General features: G+C 48.8%; 1 protein-coding gene across 1 annotated transcript in view; it reads right to left on the reverse strand.

Annotated features, from left to right (window-relative positions):
- Nucleotides 1–14,927, reverse strand: part of LOC144137907 (cytochrome P450 4V2-like) — an 84,489-nt gene that overhangs the window by 11,638 nt on the left and 57,924 nt on the right. Inside the window, exons 9-10 of the mRNA XM_077669927.1 lie at nucleotides 11,266–11,439; nucleotides 2,059–2,125 (exon numbers count right to left, since the gene is read on the reverse strand). Coding sequence (XP_077526053.1) covers nucleotides 2,059–2,125; nucleotides 11,266–11,439 — 241 coding nt within the window. The remainder of the gene's footprint in view (nucleotides 1–2,058; nucleotides 2,126–11,265; nucleotides 11,440–14,927) is intronic.

Raw genomic sequence — 14,927 nt, forward strand, 5'->3', positions numbered from 1 at the left:
GTGACCACCGGTGACCAGCTACCACCCGTGGTAACCTTCGTTGGCTACGCAACTACATACAAGGGGCACATGACGGGGCTCCTTAACCGAAGAATGTGCAAAAAGCAGGGAGGATTTCCGTATGATCCCGCATGATACGGCAGGCCAGGAGGCGACCAGGGAGGCGATCAACGTACTGAACATTATTCTGACGCCGGCCGCGATCATGATGAACTGCTTACCAACCACGACAATGCCATCATGAACACCACCTTGTTTCATGAGGTTGGCAAAAGAGAGCTCGCAGCCGTGAAGGAAGCGAAGCTGGCCACAGCAAGTAGCCTTCTGGAAGGCTACTCCCAAGATGACGGTAAGCGGCCTGCTCCTGTGGTGCCTGATGCTGCGAATGGCTATGCAGCGGTTCATCATCTGCGGCTGGCTGGACTACATCAACCTTATTACTGATTAGCAAGATGAACTGCTTCATGGCGATCCCTACATCTCTGGTGACCCTGGCATTGTGGGAACGTCATCATTTTAAAGGTCCCTGGTTCGATCCCGGGTTTCGGCACCAGATGTCGCGGAAAGTGGCGGAGAAAAGAGCCACACAGCTCGTCGCCCGATCCTGGGGCTGAACACAAGTCACTGTCACAAGCGCGAGGTGCGAGCTATACCCGTGCCTCCGTGTCCGGGAAAGCCGCCTCTTTACTATTATCAACAACCGGCGCAGGCGCTCCACCCCACACAAAAAGTGAAAAACATCTTCGCAAAGAAGAACGCCAGAAAGACGTCCGCCTCCAATTGTCTTTCTAGGGCAAACTGTTTCTTTCAGCAGTTTGTATTCTCAGTAGGGAGGCATTCATTTACCGCAATGAAACTTCTGAGCATGATGATTTTTATTTATAGTGGGATATAGAAACCCTTTTCATAAGCTCACCCGTAGCACTGGGGGATCACTGCACAAGGGTGCTTGGAGCTAGTAAATGACCCCATGGTTCGATTGTTCCTGCTTCCAGCACATCAGGATAACTTGCGAAGCATTTAACTTTGGTCAAAATAGCATATGGTTCCTCAGCTATCGCAGCATTTGTTAGCACCAAGAGCAGATTTCGGTTCGGTCTGTGCCGTTCTCAGGCAGTCCTAAAAACGTTTGTGTATACGCTACTTTGTTCCATTGAAAAATCATCGTAAATTTTGCTTCCAAAAATTACAATAAACGTCGCTTCCGCGTCGTTTCGCAGAACCTGAGCCGTGGCTGGGAAAGCGGTTAATTCGAAGAAGTAATTTTATTAACAGCGGAGGTGTTGTTACTGGCCGTAAGTTCGGGGTGCGTCCACGCCGAAAACTCCCCGCGACGAACGCTATCGCGTAGGCGTCGCGCACCTGTCGCATTACCCACTTTACAACTGAAAGACACAGATAGCGGCCGCCCCAACACTGGAGAGGAGCATGCGCATGCACTCAGTGTCGTAGGAGAGCCCTTCGCGCGGGAGCACACATCATCGTTCGCATGCGCTTAGTATCGTACAAGAGACCTCGCGCGCAACGTCGTCGCAGTTCTCGGCGTGGCCCGACCGCAGATAGTTCGCATGGCCGAGGAAGCGGCCGCGAACAGAAAGGCAGGCCGTCCTACTGAGACTATGTATCCATCAATGCTCACCTACAACAGCTTCCCGATTCAAGTATTGCGCATGGGCGCAAGCTTCCCCAGATTTTTCCTCACGAAAACTGAATTGGCAATTTTTCCTTCTACACTTCGAGGTTAAACGTAGCTCCTGATCATTAACGGAGGTTCCCTTTCTTTTTCAAGATGCCTTTTTTTTTTTTGCAGCGGGAGTTAAAAAGAGGATGGGTCCCACCCATGGGTAGGAATTGAGGTGACGCGAAGAAGCGGCAAGTGCGAGACGTGTCGTCAAATCTTCAAGGGGTTGATTCTCCCGGCGGACACTTGGTCAATGGCAGCGCGAGTTCTTGCAAGTGGACATTAATTTGTAAAATTCCGATTGCGCCTACAGTAATATTGGATATTTGTAACAAATAACTTTTAATTAATGTAGCCAAAACAAGCCGCACACTTACCTATAACGAGATCTTCTGTCAGCTCTCGACCAAAGATAGGAAATGGCGGGCAAAGACGGGTGGCTTCCTGCGCGAAAAAAAGCAATCAAATTTTCTGACGCGACGAACTCCATGGTGCTGATAAACATCCTAGAATCTATTAAATAGAAGCTTTTTTGGTCTTACTGGTGGTGGCGTCGTAATCAAAACGCACTGCAGTAAAGCTAACTTTGCACATTTTTAGGGCACAGGATGATGGTGATGCCGATGAAACAAAAAAAAAACGTTCCTCCTGGTTGAAATCGAAACTATGTCCGTCGCGTTATGAAGCCGAAGTCTATCTGATACGTTGCGAGGGCGCTGGCTAAGCGTTGGCGCCTTTGGCTAAGGTGGACTTTGCTTTTGTACATTGGCAGTTTCGATCTCGGACTGCGACGATGGTGTAACGGCGACGATTGCGGGAAGTATGCTCAGCTTTCTCGTGAGGAATTCGTTTGCAGTTGTCTTAGTTTGGACTGCGACTCCCAGGTCATTTGCACTTTGATAGAAACCGCTTTTACTTTTATTGCAGCGGCTTTGACTATCGCACTTCGCCATTTGGTTTTCGCACGCAAGACAGCTCCGCGTTTCTACCATCGTCCCCGTTAGACGGAGGGCCTTCTTATTAATGGCCACTGCACCGGAGAATCACGCGAAATACATGCATGAGAAACTTTATTTGCACCAGTCAAAAGCACAGAGTTAACTCCGTGCCCCCCCACCCCCCCATCAGTCGACCGGGATCCCTTGGGACACGGTGGCTTCTAAGGCGAGACTGATGACTTTGCGCTGAGTGCTTGAGGTCCGGCTGAGTAGCAGAGAAGACCCCGGTTTGTAATTTCCTCCAGTAGACCTCTTCTTTCCTGCTAAGCTGTGGATTAGCCGGGGGAAGTACCTTACGCGCTAGTCTATAATGTTGGGTAATTTCGTGAAAATTTCCAAGTTCGTCTACCCTCGGGGATGGTTGTAGAAACGGGTCTAGCGCATCCTCGGCGATCGTCCGGAACGTAAGACCCAGGGCGGCCGCATGCTCCTTTTCGTTCCCGATGAAACCCCGATGAGCTGGAGCCCAAATAAGCGTCACCTGTTCGGCTGTCATTTTTGCATTCGCGAGCATTTTCCAGGCAGCATTGGAAATCCTGCCTCGGTCGTAACTTCTAATGGGTAACTTAGAGTCGCTATCACCCTCGTTCCTGGCTTAGTCAGCACCAGGGCGATGGCAGCCTCCTCTGCTTCTTGCGTGTCGCTACTAAGTATTGTGCAGCATGAGTGCGGGACGCCGTCTTCCGTTACTGCCACTGCCGTGTAAGCTTTCTTTCCTATGTGTTCTGCGGCGTCCGTGTATAGGACGTCCGGGCTGCCTCCGTATCTGATTTGCAGGTCGGTGGCCCTATTCCTACGTCTGCCCTCGTGATATGCCGGATTCATGTTCCTGGGCAGGGGCAATATTGTTAGCTTTTCTCGAACATTCTTAGGAAGGTGCTTCATGTCCTTAGCAATGTCTCTGGATTTGTAGCCCAGTCGTTCTAGTATTCTCCGACCTGTTCTACTGCCTAGCAGTCGTTTTTGCTGCGACGCCTTGGTCGCCTCGATGAGCTCGCCTAGGGTGTTCGAGACGCCTAGGCTGAGTATCTTGGCCGTCGAGGTGTTCGGGGGAAGACCCAACGCACTTTTGATTCCTTTTCTTATGGTAATATTTAACTTGCTTTTCTCTGCCTTGGTGAGTTTCAGGAACGGGGCAACAAACAGAATCCGGCTAACGCCAAAGGCCTGAAACAGCCTCAGGCGGTTTGCTTCCTTCATCCCACCGTGTTTGTTGTATATGCGTTTTAACATTCTACAGATTTTCTCCATACTGTTTTCTAGTTTCCTAATTGGCTCTGGGTTCTTGCCATTTGCATGGACGTGTGGTCCGAGTACCCTGATGCGTTTAACTGCGGGTATCGGTCTTCCGCTGGCTCTCAGCATTATGTCATAATTGTTTCGAGATGCCTACCTAACATTGTTCGGAACAATGAACAGTGCCTCCGATTTTTCAGCAGAGAATTTAGCCCTATTGGTTTTAGATATTTTTCGACCTCGCATATGGCTTTTTGGAGGACTTCCTCAATGTGCCCATCGCTGCCACGGTTGATCCATAACGTGAGGTCGTCTGTGTATATGGTGTAACGTAGGTCCTCTATCTTATTTAGTCTCTCGGGGAGCCCTATTATGGCGATGTTGAAAAGGGTAGGGGATAAGAGCGATCCCTGCGGCGTGCCCCGATTTCCTAGTTGTATGTTTTCTAGGGATGCTCCCCCTAGCTTTATGGTCGCAATCCGGTTAAAGAGAAAATCCCTCACATAGCTGTATGTTTTCACACCTACGTTTAGTGAGCTCAGGTTGTTCAAGATTGCGGTATGCTTAACATTATCAATAGCCTTAGCGACGTCTAGGTCAACGGTAACTCTAGTGTCTTGGGTAACTTTCTCTATGATTTCCTCTTTAATCTGGAGCATCACGTCGCAGACGGACAGTATGGCCCTGAAAACGATCATGGTGTCCGGATACAGCTCTTTGTCCTCAAGGTACCTGCTGAGTCTAGTTTGGATGACGTGTTCCATCACTTTTCCTACACACGACGTGATGGAGATTGCCTGAGGTTTTCGAGTCCCAGCTTCTTTTCTGGTTTTGGAATGAGGGCTAAGTTAGCCTCTTTCCATTACGGAGGTATCTCTCCCCTATTCCAGCATCTCTGCAAGTAATTCGTTAAGTTGCACATGGACTCGTCGTTTAGGTTTCTTAGCGTTTTGTTACTGACTCGGTCCGGGCCCGCGGCCGTTTTGGTTCTGAGATGCTTAATTTCAGCTCTAACCTCCGCTACCGTTAGGGCGGCATCCAGCGCCTCATTCGCGCAACCTGTGTAGTCGGGCAGAGTTTCGCGAGTGGGTGGACTTACATAGCGATTGCGGACCTCGTCTAGTAGCTCTTTCGAGGAGCCGTTGAATTTGTAAACGAGTCTCTGAAGTTGGTGTTGCGCTTCTGACCTAGTCTTATCCGGGTCAAGCAGGTGCCGGAGTAATTTAATGCTGAGTTCCCTCTTTGATTGGTCGCATATGTTTCCCCAATTTTGTTTTGTCAGCTCTATCGGGTATTCCTCTATCTGTTTGTTTAGGATGGCAATCCTCTTACGGAGGTTCTTATCCCACCTCTTGTTTTAAATTTTCTCCTCTATGTCTCTCTTCTTCCTCCAGAGGCTGATGAGGTGGCTGTCGACTACCTCAAGCACCTCGTCCACCTCCAGGTCGTCCGTGGCCGTTTGGGTGGCATCGAGTATCCTTTTACTCCATGCCCCAATATCTTCTATAGGTTCGTTATCTGTATATATATTCCTGAAGGCCTTCCAGTTTTTACTCTGTGCTTGCGCTTTTTCGGAACTGGGGGTCCGTTGCTAACCACGATCTCTGTGATCTTGTGATCACTGCCTAGGTCTTCCCCTGTATTACACCACGTGGCCTCAATACCACCGTGCGTGAGGGTCAGATCTGGCGTCGTGTCTGTTGACACGCTGTTTCCTTGCTTCGTCGGTCGCATGGGGTCTGTGATTAGCACCAGGTTGTGATGTTGAACTTTCTCCCATAGGGCCCTACCTTTAGCTGGAGTGTGTTTGTAACCACAGGCTGGGTGTGGAGCATTGACGTCCCCCACTAGGAGCAGAGGGTCGCTCTGGGCTAGGCTTTTTACTTTGAGAAACAGGTTCTCGAAATCACATTTCCTTAGCTTGGGTGAACTGTAGATATTTAGTATGTATAAATTCCTTTCCGCACGTTTGCGCGGTATGAGCTCCACCAGCGAGTGGTCGATTTCGGTGTTCCCGGTCTCATGCTGCATTGCCGTTACATTTCTCTTGACAAAAGTGACTGCCTGGGTATCGTTTCCGATTCCCGGATAGGATTTATAGCCTGCCAATTTTGAATTTTTCCCGCATTCCTGGGCCACAATGACCTCCGGGCGATCGCTTCCATCGAGAAATGACTATAAGACCGCACGTTTGTTGATGAAGCCCCTACAATTTCATTGGCAGATCGTGTTATTGCTGCATTTGGATGTCATCCTGAGGTCGTTTCGTTTGCTTTGTCTGGGCTTCCCCGTATAGCCATTAAATTTGGTTCTCCCTGAGTTGGATTTCACCTTTCATTGTTCCATAGCGCTGCCCAGCGATTCTACTTGCTGAAGTATCGACTCGAGCATGCCCTTTATCGAGTTGCATTCCGCTTCTAGGTTCGTTATCCTATTCTCGTATTTCACGCCCTCTTTGTTCTCCCTGGATTTAATTTTCTTGAAGGGAGGAGGACTGACTGCCAGAGCCGGTGTAGCCTCCTGCTCTGTCTTTTTAGTGAAAATTGACTTAATTTCGTCTAACTGCTTCATTAGTTCTGCATTTTGTTCCATCAGGATCCTATTCTGCTCCTTCAGGGCGTATAAGATTTCCGCATTAGCATCCTGGGCGGCCCTTGTCGGATATCCCGAAGTTGCACGAACACTGCCACTATCACGTGAGTCCTTGGTGTTTTATGTGTCAGTTCTCAACGCCGGCAGGCGAGGGAATAATTCCGAGCGGTTCCTCGACCTACTGCGTGGCCTAGGCTTGCTCCTCGAGCGGTCCCGGTTTTGGTCCTTTCTGCTCGTTTGTGGCGTGCCGCGGGTGCCGAGTTTTGTTTCTCTCCTCTTCTTCTTGCTTCCGCGGTTTCGCGTCGAGCTTGCGCTCCCACTGTCTTTTCTTGACAATGTAGGAAGTTTGGAAAAGGGCTTTGCACCTCTAATCCCCCGTCATGTACTCTTTGCCATACAACTTGCCTTTAGGTTCGCGTCGATGTTCGTTCGTCGGCGATGGTTCCCCGCATCCCTTGCATGTCTCCGTAGGGTTGTTGCAGACGTCCGACCGGTGACCGATTTCGCCGCATTTGAAGCACACCTCGAACCGTTTTCTGTAGAGGTAGCATTTCATGCGCGCCCCGAAGCAGAGCATCCACCTGGGGACTTGGGGGCCGGCGAAGGTGATGATCACCGAGGCGGAGTTTCCCATCCTTCGCACCCCAATGACGGGGGGTTTGCGCGGTGGCAGAAGGCAGTCTCCAGCTCTTCTCCGGTCAGCCTCGGGTCTAGTCCATGTAGCACTCCTCTGCCGCAGTTGTCGGGTGCAGCAATGTAGGCCAGAACTTCGAACTCTTTCCTTCGATTTGTAGTTGTCTCAACGCAAGCATTTTGACGGCGTCTTCTTTAGGTGTGCTGTAGGTTATCGTCCCCTGCCTGTCGTTCATCATGACTCGATCTTCTTCTTATCCTTTTTTCCACTCTATGGCGGCTGATAGTCTCAGTAGCCTTCCGATAACTGGTAGCGAGAGCTTGGTGAGTCCGAGCCATTTCTTGGGTCATATAATAACTTTGTCCTCCGCGTGGAGCAGCCTCGGAAGGTTCGACGCGATCGATGTTCCTGCCCGCTGTTTGCCGGTTAGCTTCGCCTTATGGTATTGTTTTGCGGCCACGTTTGTAAAAACACTTTTGTATTTCGCTCCATTCGGACCGGAGCTGTTTCGGCCGCGCCCGAACCGCCAGCTTGACTTTCTCGCTGCCCCTGTTGTTCGAGCTCCTTGCCTTTCTTGGTCACTTTCGTCACCCAATTCGACTTTTTCAGCTCCGCCGGATCGATGTCCATGCCATTGACTGTCATCACCATGACGGCGACCGCGAGCTGCCGCCGAGGCTGGCGGCTGCCGCCCGGGCTGCTGGGCTGCAAGGCCTAACGTAGGCTTAGCGAGGTGTTCGGCGTGGTCGACCGCGGGGGATGGAATAATGTCTTATAAAGTTCACTCACGGGCTTGATTTGGTATCCGCAGGATAATCGTCACTTCCGGAGTGAACTCACACCAATTTCAGGCCGACATTTGCTTAGTTCCGCTAGAGAAATTGATCATTTTACGGAGTCGACGTGACACGCGCCGCGCCCGCTGGCCCCCTAGCGGCCAATCATCACGCGACAAAACCGCCTGGACAAAAAAGCAGAGAGCCAGAACAGCGCGCCACAAAACAGGTCGCGGGTTCTATTCGCGGCCGCGGCGGCCGCTTCTCTGATGGAGGCGGAAAGCAAAAACGCCCGTGTGTACGAGATTTCGGGGCACGTTAAAGATCCACAGGTGGTCTAAATTATTCCGGAGTCCTCCACAACCGCGCCTCATGGCTTGCGTTGCGTCAGCGCGTTAAACCCTGTAATCAATCAATCAAGCGTCACAAAACAGGGAATATCAGGACACAACCGCGACATACGAGCTCAGCGGTAACACGTAAACTACATCGTAAAGGGAAAGCACTGCTACTCCGCGGAGGGGAGTGGTAGCTTTGTCATACCCTCTGTCGGTTGCCTTTTAATCATATCGCCGAATGACCTGCAAATTACACGATATATGACAGGACCCAACTAGATCCGTGCATAAGGTACACTTGCCATTCTAAGCATTGGGAACGAGCATGAACTGAATAAAAAAATTCACTCCGCCCTGCTGTTGAGTCGCGCTATTTTTCAGTAAACTAGTAGGTAACAAGTCATCTTTCAACTTATGTTTGCGGACCTGGGGCAAAGTTGTGTGAGAGGGCTTAGGTCCTGCCTCGCAACTTAATGCCCCACCATGAAAATGCGGCCCTTTAAAACTGCACTTTGAAGGGATCGTGCCTCCCGTATCTTGAACTTTTTCTTTAAAAAGGTGGTGCGTTCAAATGATATTTTGAATCAGACCTACAAAAATTTCCCCGCATTTCCCCGAGGGGAAGAATGTGAAAGTGTGAATGCAGGAGTTGAATTTGCGCGGTTCGGTAATGTTCGCGAAAGAGAGATCGCACACACACACACAACTACAAAGAAAGAAAGATGCATTTATTCACAGACACCTATTTGTGTTGTCGTTGTACTTGATTGCTATAGCGGATCTCAGCTTTGAAATTTCGTGTCAGTACTCCTTTAAGCGGGTGAATTAGCCCTTCTCACGCCCGATTCCTGGACAATCCCCCACGTGGGTATGTGCCATGCACAGACACCTATTTGTGTTGTCGTTGTACTTGATTGCTAGAGCGGATCTCAGCTTTGAAATTTCGTGTCAGTACTCCTTTAAGCGGGTGCATTAGCCCTTCTCACGCCCGATCCTTGGCCAATCGCCCTAAGTGGGTATGTGCTAAAGAAATTAGGAACTCTTCTTGGCCAATCGCCCTAAGTGGGTATGTGGTGCGGACGGACGGACGGCGGTGGACGCGTGATTCAGATTACTTGGCCAATCGCGCTAAGTGGGTATGTGCAAAAGAAATTAGGAACTCTTCTTGGCCAATCGCCCTAAGTGGGTATGTGGTGCGGACGGACGGACGGCGGTGGACGCGTGATTCAGATTACTTGGCCAATCGCGCTAAGTGGGTATGTGCAAAAGAAATTAGGAACTCTTCTTGGCCAATCGCCCTAAGAGGGTATGTGGTGCGGACGGACGGACGGCGGTGGACGCGTGATTCAGATTACTTGGCCAATCGCCCTAAGTGGGTATGTGCTAAAGAAATTAGGAACTCTTCTTGGCCAATCGCCCTAAGTGGGTATGTGGTGCGGACGGACGGACGGCGGTGGACGCGTGATTCAGGGTCGCTTAAGAAGTGCATTCGCACTTAAAAATGTTGTTGTGGCTCCACGATATCCTCCTCATGAAATATGCATTATCACGATCGATTATCATTACTTGGACGTTAATCCGGCTTACACCATTCGTTTATTTAGCGTTACCTGCTTGCGACAAAGGTCATGCGGGGGTAATTTTTTAGCGCTTTTTAGGTATTTAAAAAAAGCTATGTTTAATGCATGTAACAGAACCCTTGGAAGCTGATATTGGGGTTAAAATACACTCTGGCTAACTTCTGCCTCATTATTCCTCATAAATGTTAACAAAGAACCTGCGTAAGTTCGCGCGCACAATACACCCGTGAACCGATCCTGATATCAAGCAATCGAATGCATCTCATGATGTTCGCGAAGCGGACTATGCACCGGGTGAAAAGCGCTTTTTTTGGGTGTTTAAGGGAAAATGGAGGATTTCCAAGTGGCGAAACTACATTTGGGCTATGCAGCTCGCATACCTGGAGGGAAACAGATGATGTTGACCATTTGCGGATCTTTTCCAGGCAACAAAATCACGACACACCGGCGATTTGGTTTTCACCTTATTCAGAATCCCGAAGAGGGCTCCACTTAATCGCCTCTGTTGGCCTTACTGGTGTTATCACAATCCCAGAAATAATAATTCGTAAGGGCGGTACATTTTCTTCATTTGTCAAGCCAAAGCCACTTCTACGTGTGATTTTCTTGATCAGAAGGCAAATGTGAAAAAAAAGTAAACCTGCTTTGCTCTCGATTCTCTGTAGCCGATGCGAGTACCATAGGCTCCGCGCCGTGCGTTTCAGGCCTGAAAGGCGTGCTTGCAAAGCGCGGACATCTGAAGATCTCTAGACGAGCACAGATCCACGTACAGCGACATACGAAGCAATTGGCTCAGCAGGAATGGCAGTCGTTCTGCTCAAAATTAGACCAGCGAAAACCTCTTACGAGGATTTGGAGCTAAGTACGTAGCGTACGAGCACTGCCTACTGTGCTGCGCCCTTTCTGCTCTGTTGCTCTGTGGGCGAACAGCCGTGACCTAGACGTCGGTGAAGATTTATGCGCCAAAGTCACGGCCTTGTCGGCTGCAGTCTTACCTGCCAACCTGAGAGCTGTCTGTTTGCCCTCTGCAATTGTGTGAAAAAAAATTCCGGATTTGAATGGCCGCACCGAGCCAATGTTGCTGTGGTGTATGAAAAATTAATTAGTTAGATTTGAGCAATGAACGGGACATTCAATTTCAGTATACGCAGATATCCTTTTAGGAAGTTAGTATTACCAGCCGTCGCAAAACTTAGGTCAAACTCATCAAGCGCGAAACTGGAATATCACTTTGTGTTGACTTCAACCCGTCTGCAAAAAAACGCGCTGGCACCGTACTTCCGAATTAGATAAGAGGAAGCTAACGGTTCAACTTTGTACAAAGAGAGCCATCGCTGTAACAAAAGTGTATATGTACGTGCTACAAAAATCATACTTTTTGGGCCCTTGCACTGCCTGATTGAGAACTCTTTTAATCGAAACCGGCTTGCCTTGAAGCAGCAGTCCAGATATGGCAGCTTCTCGAGGTCTCCGGACGTGTATTCGTGTTCAACGCCTTGTCCGAAGGCATCGTCTAGCTCCTTTTGTAGCTTAGTCTGCTTGTCAGGGTTAAGGCCGAGAAGGTATATAGCCCAACAGATGGCTGCTGTTGAAGAGTCTGTAGCCTGAAACGATGTAGAAATAGAAATAATGCAGTGAACTACACTCTTAGCCAAAAAGGACGAAAAAAGGACTAACTACAGCTGTTAGTCCTCGCGAGCGACCGTTGCTCCTCAAGAGGAGTAACTGTGGGATCGTGCGCGCCGTGGGCATAATTCGCGGAGTAAATGTTCGTCCCCGCCGATCTAGAGAGCAACGGGAGGACGAAAGGCCGAGCAGTTACTCCTCCCTGTAATGGCGTCGTTGTAATACGACCTGCCGCATATGTCTCTTCAGTTTCATAATTTGCAAACAAACGTAGCTGCGAATACAGAATCTTTGATATAGTGTCTCAGGAACAAATTTTAGTTTTTAAAATAACCAGAAAACGCCTTGGCTAAGTGAAGAGGCGGCTCGCGGCACGGAGCGGCGATGTGCGATATTACCAACGCCTCTTGTTCACGTTACTACGAAGTGTCACGAACCTGGGGCTCGCGAGCGATAATACGGGAAAACGAAAGACTCCGCGCACATAACACAGTGAGGCAGGTAGCAAAAAATTTCTAACCTTACTCACTAAGTGTAGTGAATACACATGTTTAAACCGGCCGATAAATGTCAACAACGACGACAACAACGGTAAATCAAGAGCGTCCACTACACGTAAGCGCTTTGCTCTTAGATGTCATTAGTGCGACATAAGCGCCTTCCGTACAAAAGCAATGACAATGCCTCAACAGCCGTAAGACACGGCTGTATTTTCCAGTCCAGTCTACCAACGCTAGTTGAAGAAGCCCGCAGTGCCGCAATGTGTTTCGTCTAACGCGGGAACATCAGCCCTGTCCGCCTATTATTTCTCTCGCACAGACAACCATGAACTCGTACATATGAGACCAATGAAATCTGGGGTAAGTTGCGAACGTAAGGAACTTGGTAAGTTTTGCCGAAGCGGGTGCATCGTTAGAACACTCAGCCTCCTGCCGCGACGACGGCAGTTGGTTTTTTTTTCTTTTACGAGGAAAAACTATGCTTGTGAGCGCCTAATTCCAGTCGAAGGTCAGCAATAATGTCTAGAGTTAGCATCGCATGAATTGCAAGCAGTGGCATTGCTAGAAATTCGGACACCAGCAATAAACGCAACGACGGCAAGTTGCGTTTGCTCTCGACTACCCGTTTTGCACTCGACTACGTTTTGCAGTCGACTACCCATTTTCTGCCCGTTTCTTCATCTGGTCTCGTGGCCTAAATGCCGAAGAGGATGCTCGCACAGTGCGAGTACTTCATTGAAAGCGTTCTTTATATAAAAGAAGTGTATAGAGTCATGCCGGAAGAACCTGAGTGGTTACCCATTCTGGATGTTCTAGCACAGTTTAAGATGTTTTAAGCCATTCCCTTCAGCCCACTGGTGGCCGGAGCTACTAATTTGTGTACTGGGCAGTGCGTTTTGTTTTGTCGCCAAGCAGGCAATAAATAAAAAAAAGTCTCGTGGCCTAGTCGGTAGTGCGTCGGGTTGGTGTGGCGAGTGGCAGTGGTTCGATTACCCGCCAGCGGGTTTTTTTTTTCGCCGATCTCCTAGCTCGCCTCCGGGGGGTAACGAAAGGGATCAACCGTTCTTTCGTTGAGGACGAACGGTTTGGGGAGTAACCGTTCGTCACCTCGCATTTACTCCCGTAGGGAACTAATGGTTGTGGCAACGAAGTTAGTCCCCCAAAAGAGCAATGACCCTCCCCTGTCGCTCCCTTTTGGTTAATAGTGTACAGCAACATTCGGAGGCCAATTTCGACATCTACAGCTGCCACTCTGCCTTTAGCAGACTATTACAACATTCACGATCTTTTTGAGGAACCACCATAACGTAGGGTATCATGACCATCTTCCGGTACGCTGACACGCGTGCTCGCTAGGACGAAGGCATACGCTATTCACCGGGCGGTCAGTTGAGTGGGCACTCTGTTCAGTCGGAGCGGAGGTGGAGGCACTCTTTTCAGCCACGCTAAATTGGGTGCACAAAACAGGCATGCTTGCAAATATAGTACGCCATTGTAGCCCACGCCGCCGATGTCTCTTTCACGGCTTGGTTCGTGCTAAAAATACAAGAATATATCACACATTTGGAGCTACAGAAAACTTTCATGTGCCCGGTTGTTGCCTGGGATACGATCGACCAATGACGACAATTTGATGACTCGTGGCCAGTTGTCATAGCGACCACAAAGTATGCTCGCTCTGTTAACAAAATAATCAGGACGGTACAAGAGCAACACAATTTTGCGTTGTATGAGTGTCTACTTAAAGCCATGTAGTCCTCCCCGCCCTCCTAACAGCGCCGCTGGTCATACACGTTACAGCGTGCAATCGTACTGATTTTTTTACCGACTATTGGGCTGTTTTAACGTGCGCCATAGATCAGTTTCGGGAAATACGGTATGAGCTTGTCTTGTATTATTAAGTCATACGCTGTGCCCTGCAGCAGGAAAGGATATCAGCATACTTTGAAAATTGATCAATGTGAACGACGAGCATTCAGGGTTAAAAAAAATGCAAGAAGGTAGCTTTTTGTCGTGTGAGCATAAAGCTGTTTGAACTTAACAATATCTTAACCCTACATCATAGACGCTCTCTTTTGTGTGTTTGACGCTATGTAGGGCAACGCTTGCTGAGTAACTGGTGTGTATCAGGTGTGATTGTTATTGCCTCATTTATTACATTATTGAAACTCATTTATTACATTATTGACTGTGGCTATCTTATTCTAGTGATTTCCCACCTTCAAAAGCAACTGCGGCGGTGCTGACGAACAACGGTCCTCCACTTTTATTTCTGGAAGTATTATAAAGGATATGTTTTTTCCAGCCAAGAGCAGCAATGCGTGATTTGCTCCGCACCGGAGTTCCCTCCTCTAGTTTCCGCTTTGCTTTTGTTTCGATGGTATTGCAATAGCACATACAATCTATTCGTTGCTGCAACTGAAGAGAAGACGGCCAACAGCGGCGTCATCGCTAATGCCATGTCCCTCAAGTACTCCGAGAATACCCGCGGACCTTGTAAAACACTAAAAGAGTAAGGATTAGCCCTTTCGGAGAGTTTTTATGTTACGTGATGTGCATGGGCCAGGAAAACGTTCCCTGATATTTCGTGTCCACGTAGCCTTAGGACTGGAAGTGCTACCACTCCAAAATTGAACTGGTGATGTCTGCAAAAACGCTAGGTGTTTTTTTCGACCAAGACATGTTTTGGAATACACACATTAATTTTCTCGCAGGGCAACTTTCGCGCATAGTTGGAATGGTATATTCTGTACGTGACCTTCCGTATAAAGTCAAGTTACTGTTGTACAATTCACTATTTCTAAGTAATTTTAACTATTGTTGTCTCGTGTGGAGCACAACTTCTGCAACTAATATAAATAGGTTATTTTTGCTACAGAAAAAAATTATTCGGCTTCTATGTAATGCACGTTACGATGCTCCTACTGCCCCTTTGTTTAGTAAACTTTGTCTACCTAAGATTCAGG

Source organism: Haemaphysalis longicornis, unplaced genomic scaffold, assembly GCF_048455015.1.
Source record: "Haemaphysalis longicornis isolate Haplotype H1 unplaced genomic scaffold, Haemaphysalis longicornis Haplotype H1 scaffold_1, whole genome shotgun sequence".
Taxonomy (NCBI): domain Eukaryota; kingdom Metazoa; phylum Arthropoda; class Arachnida; order Ixodida; family Ixodidae; genus Haemaphysalis; species Haemaphysalis longicornis.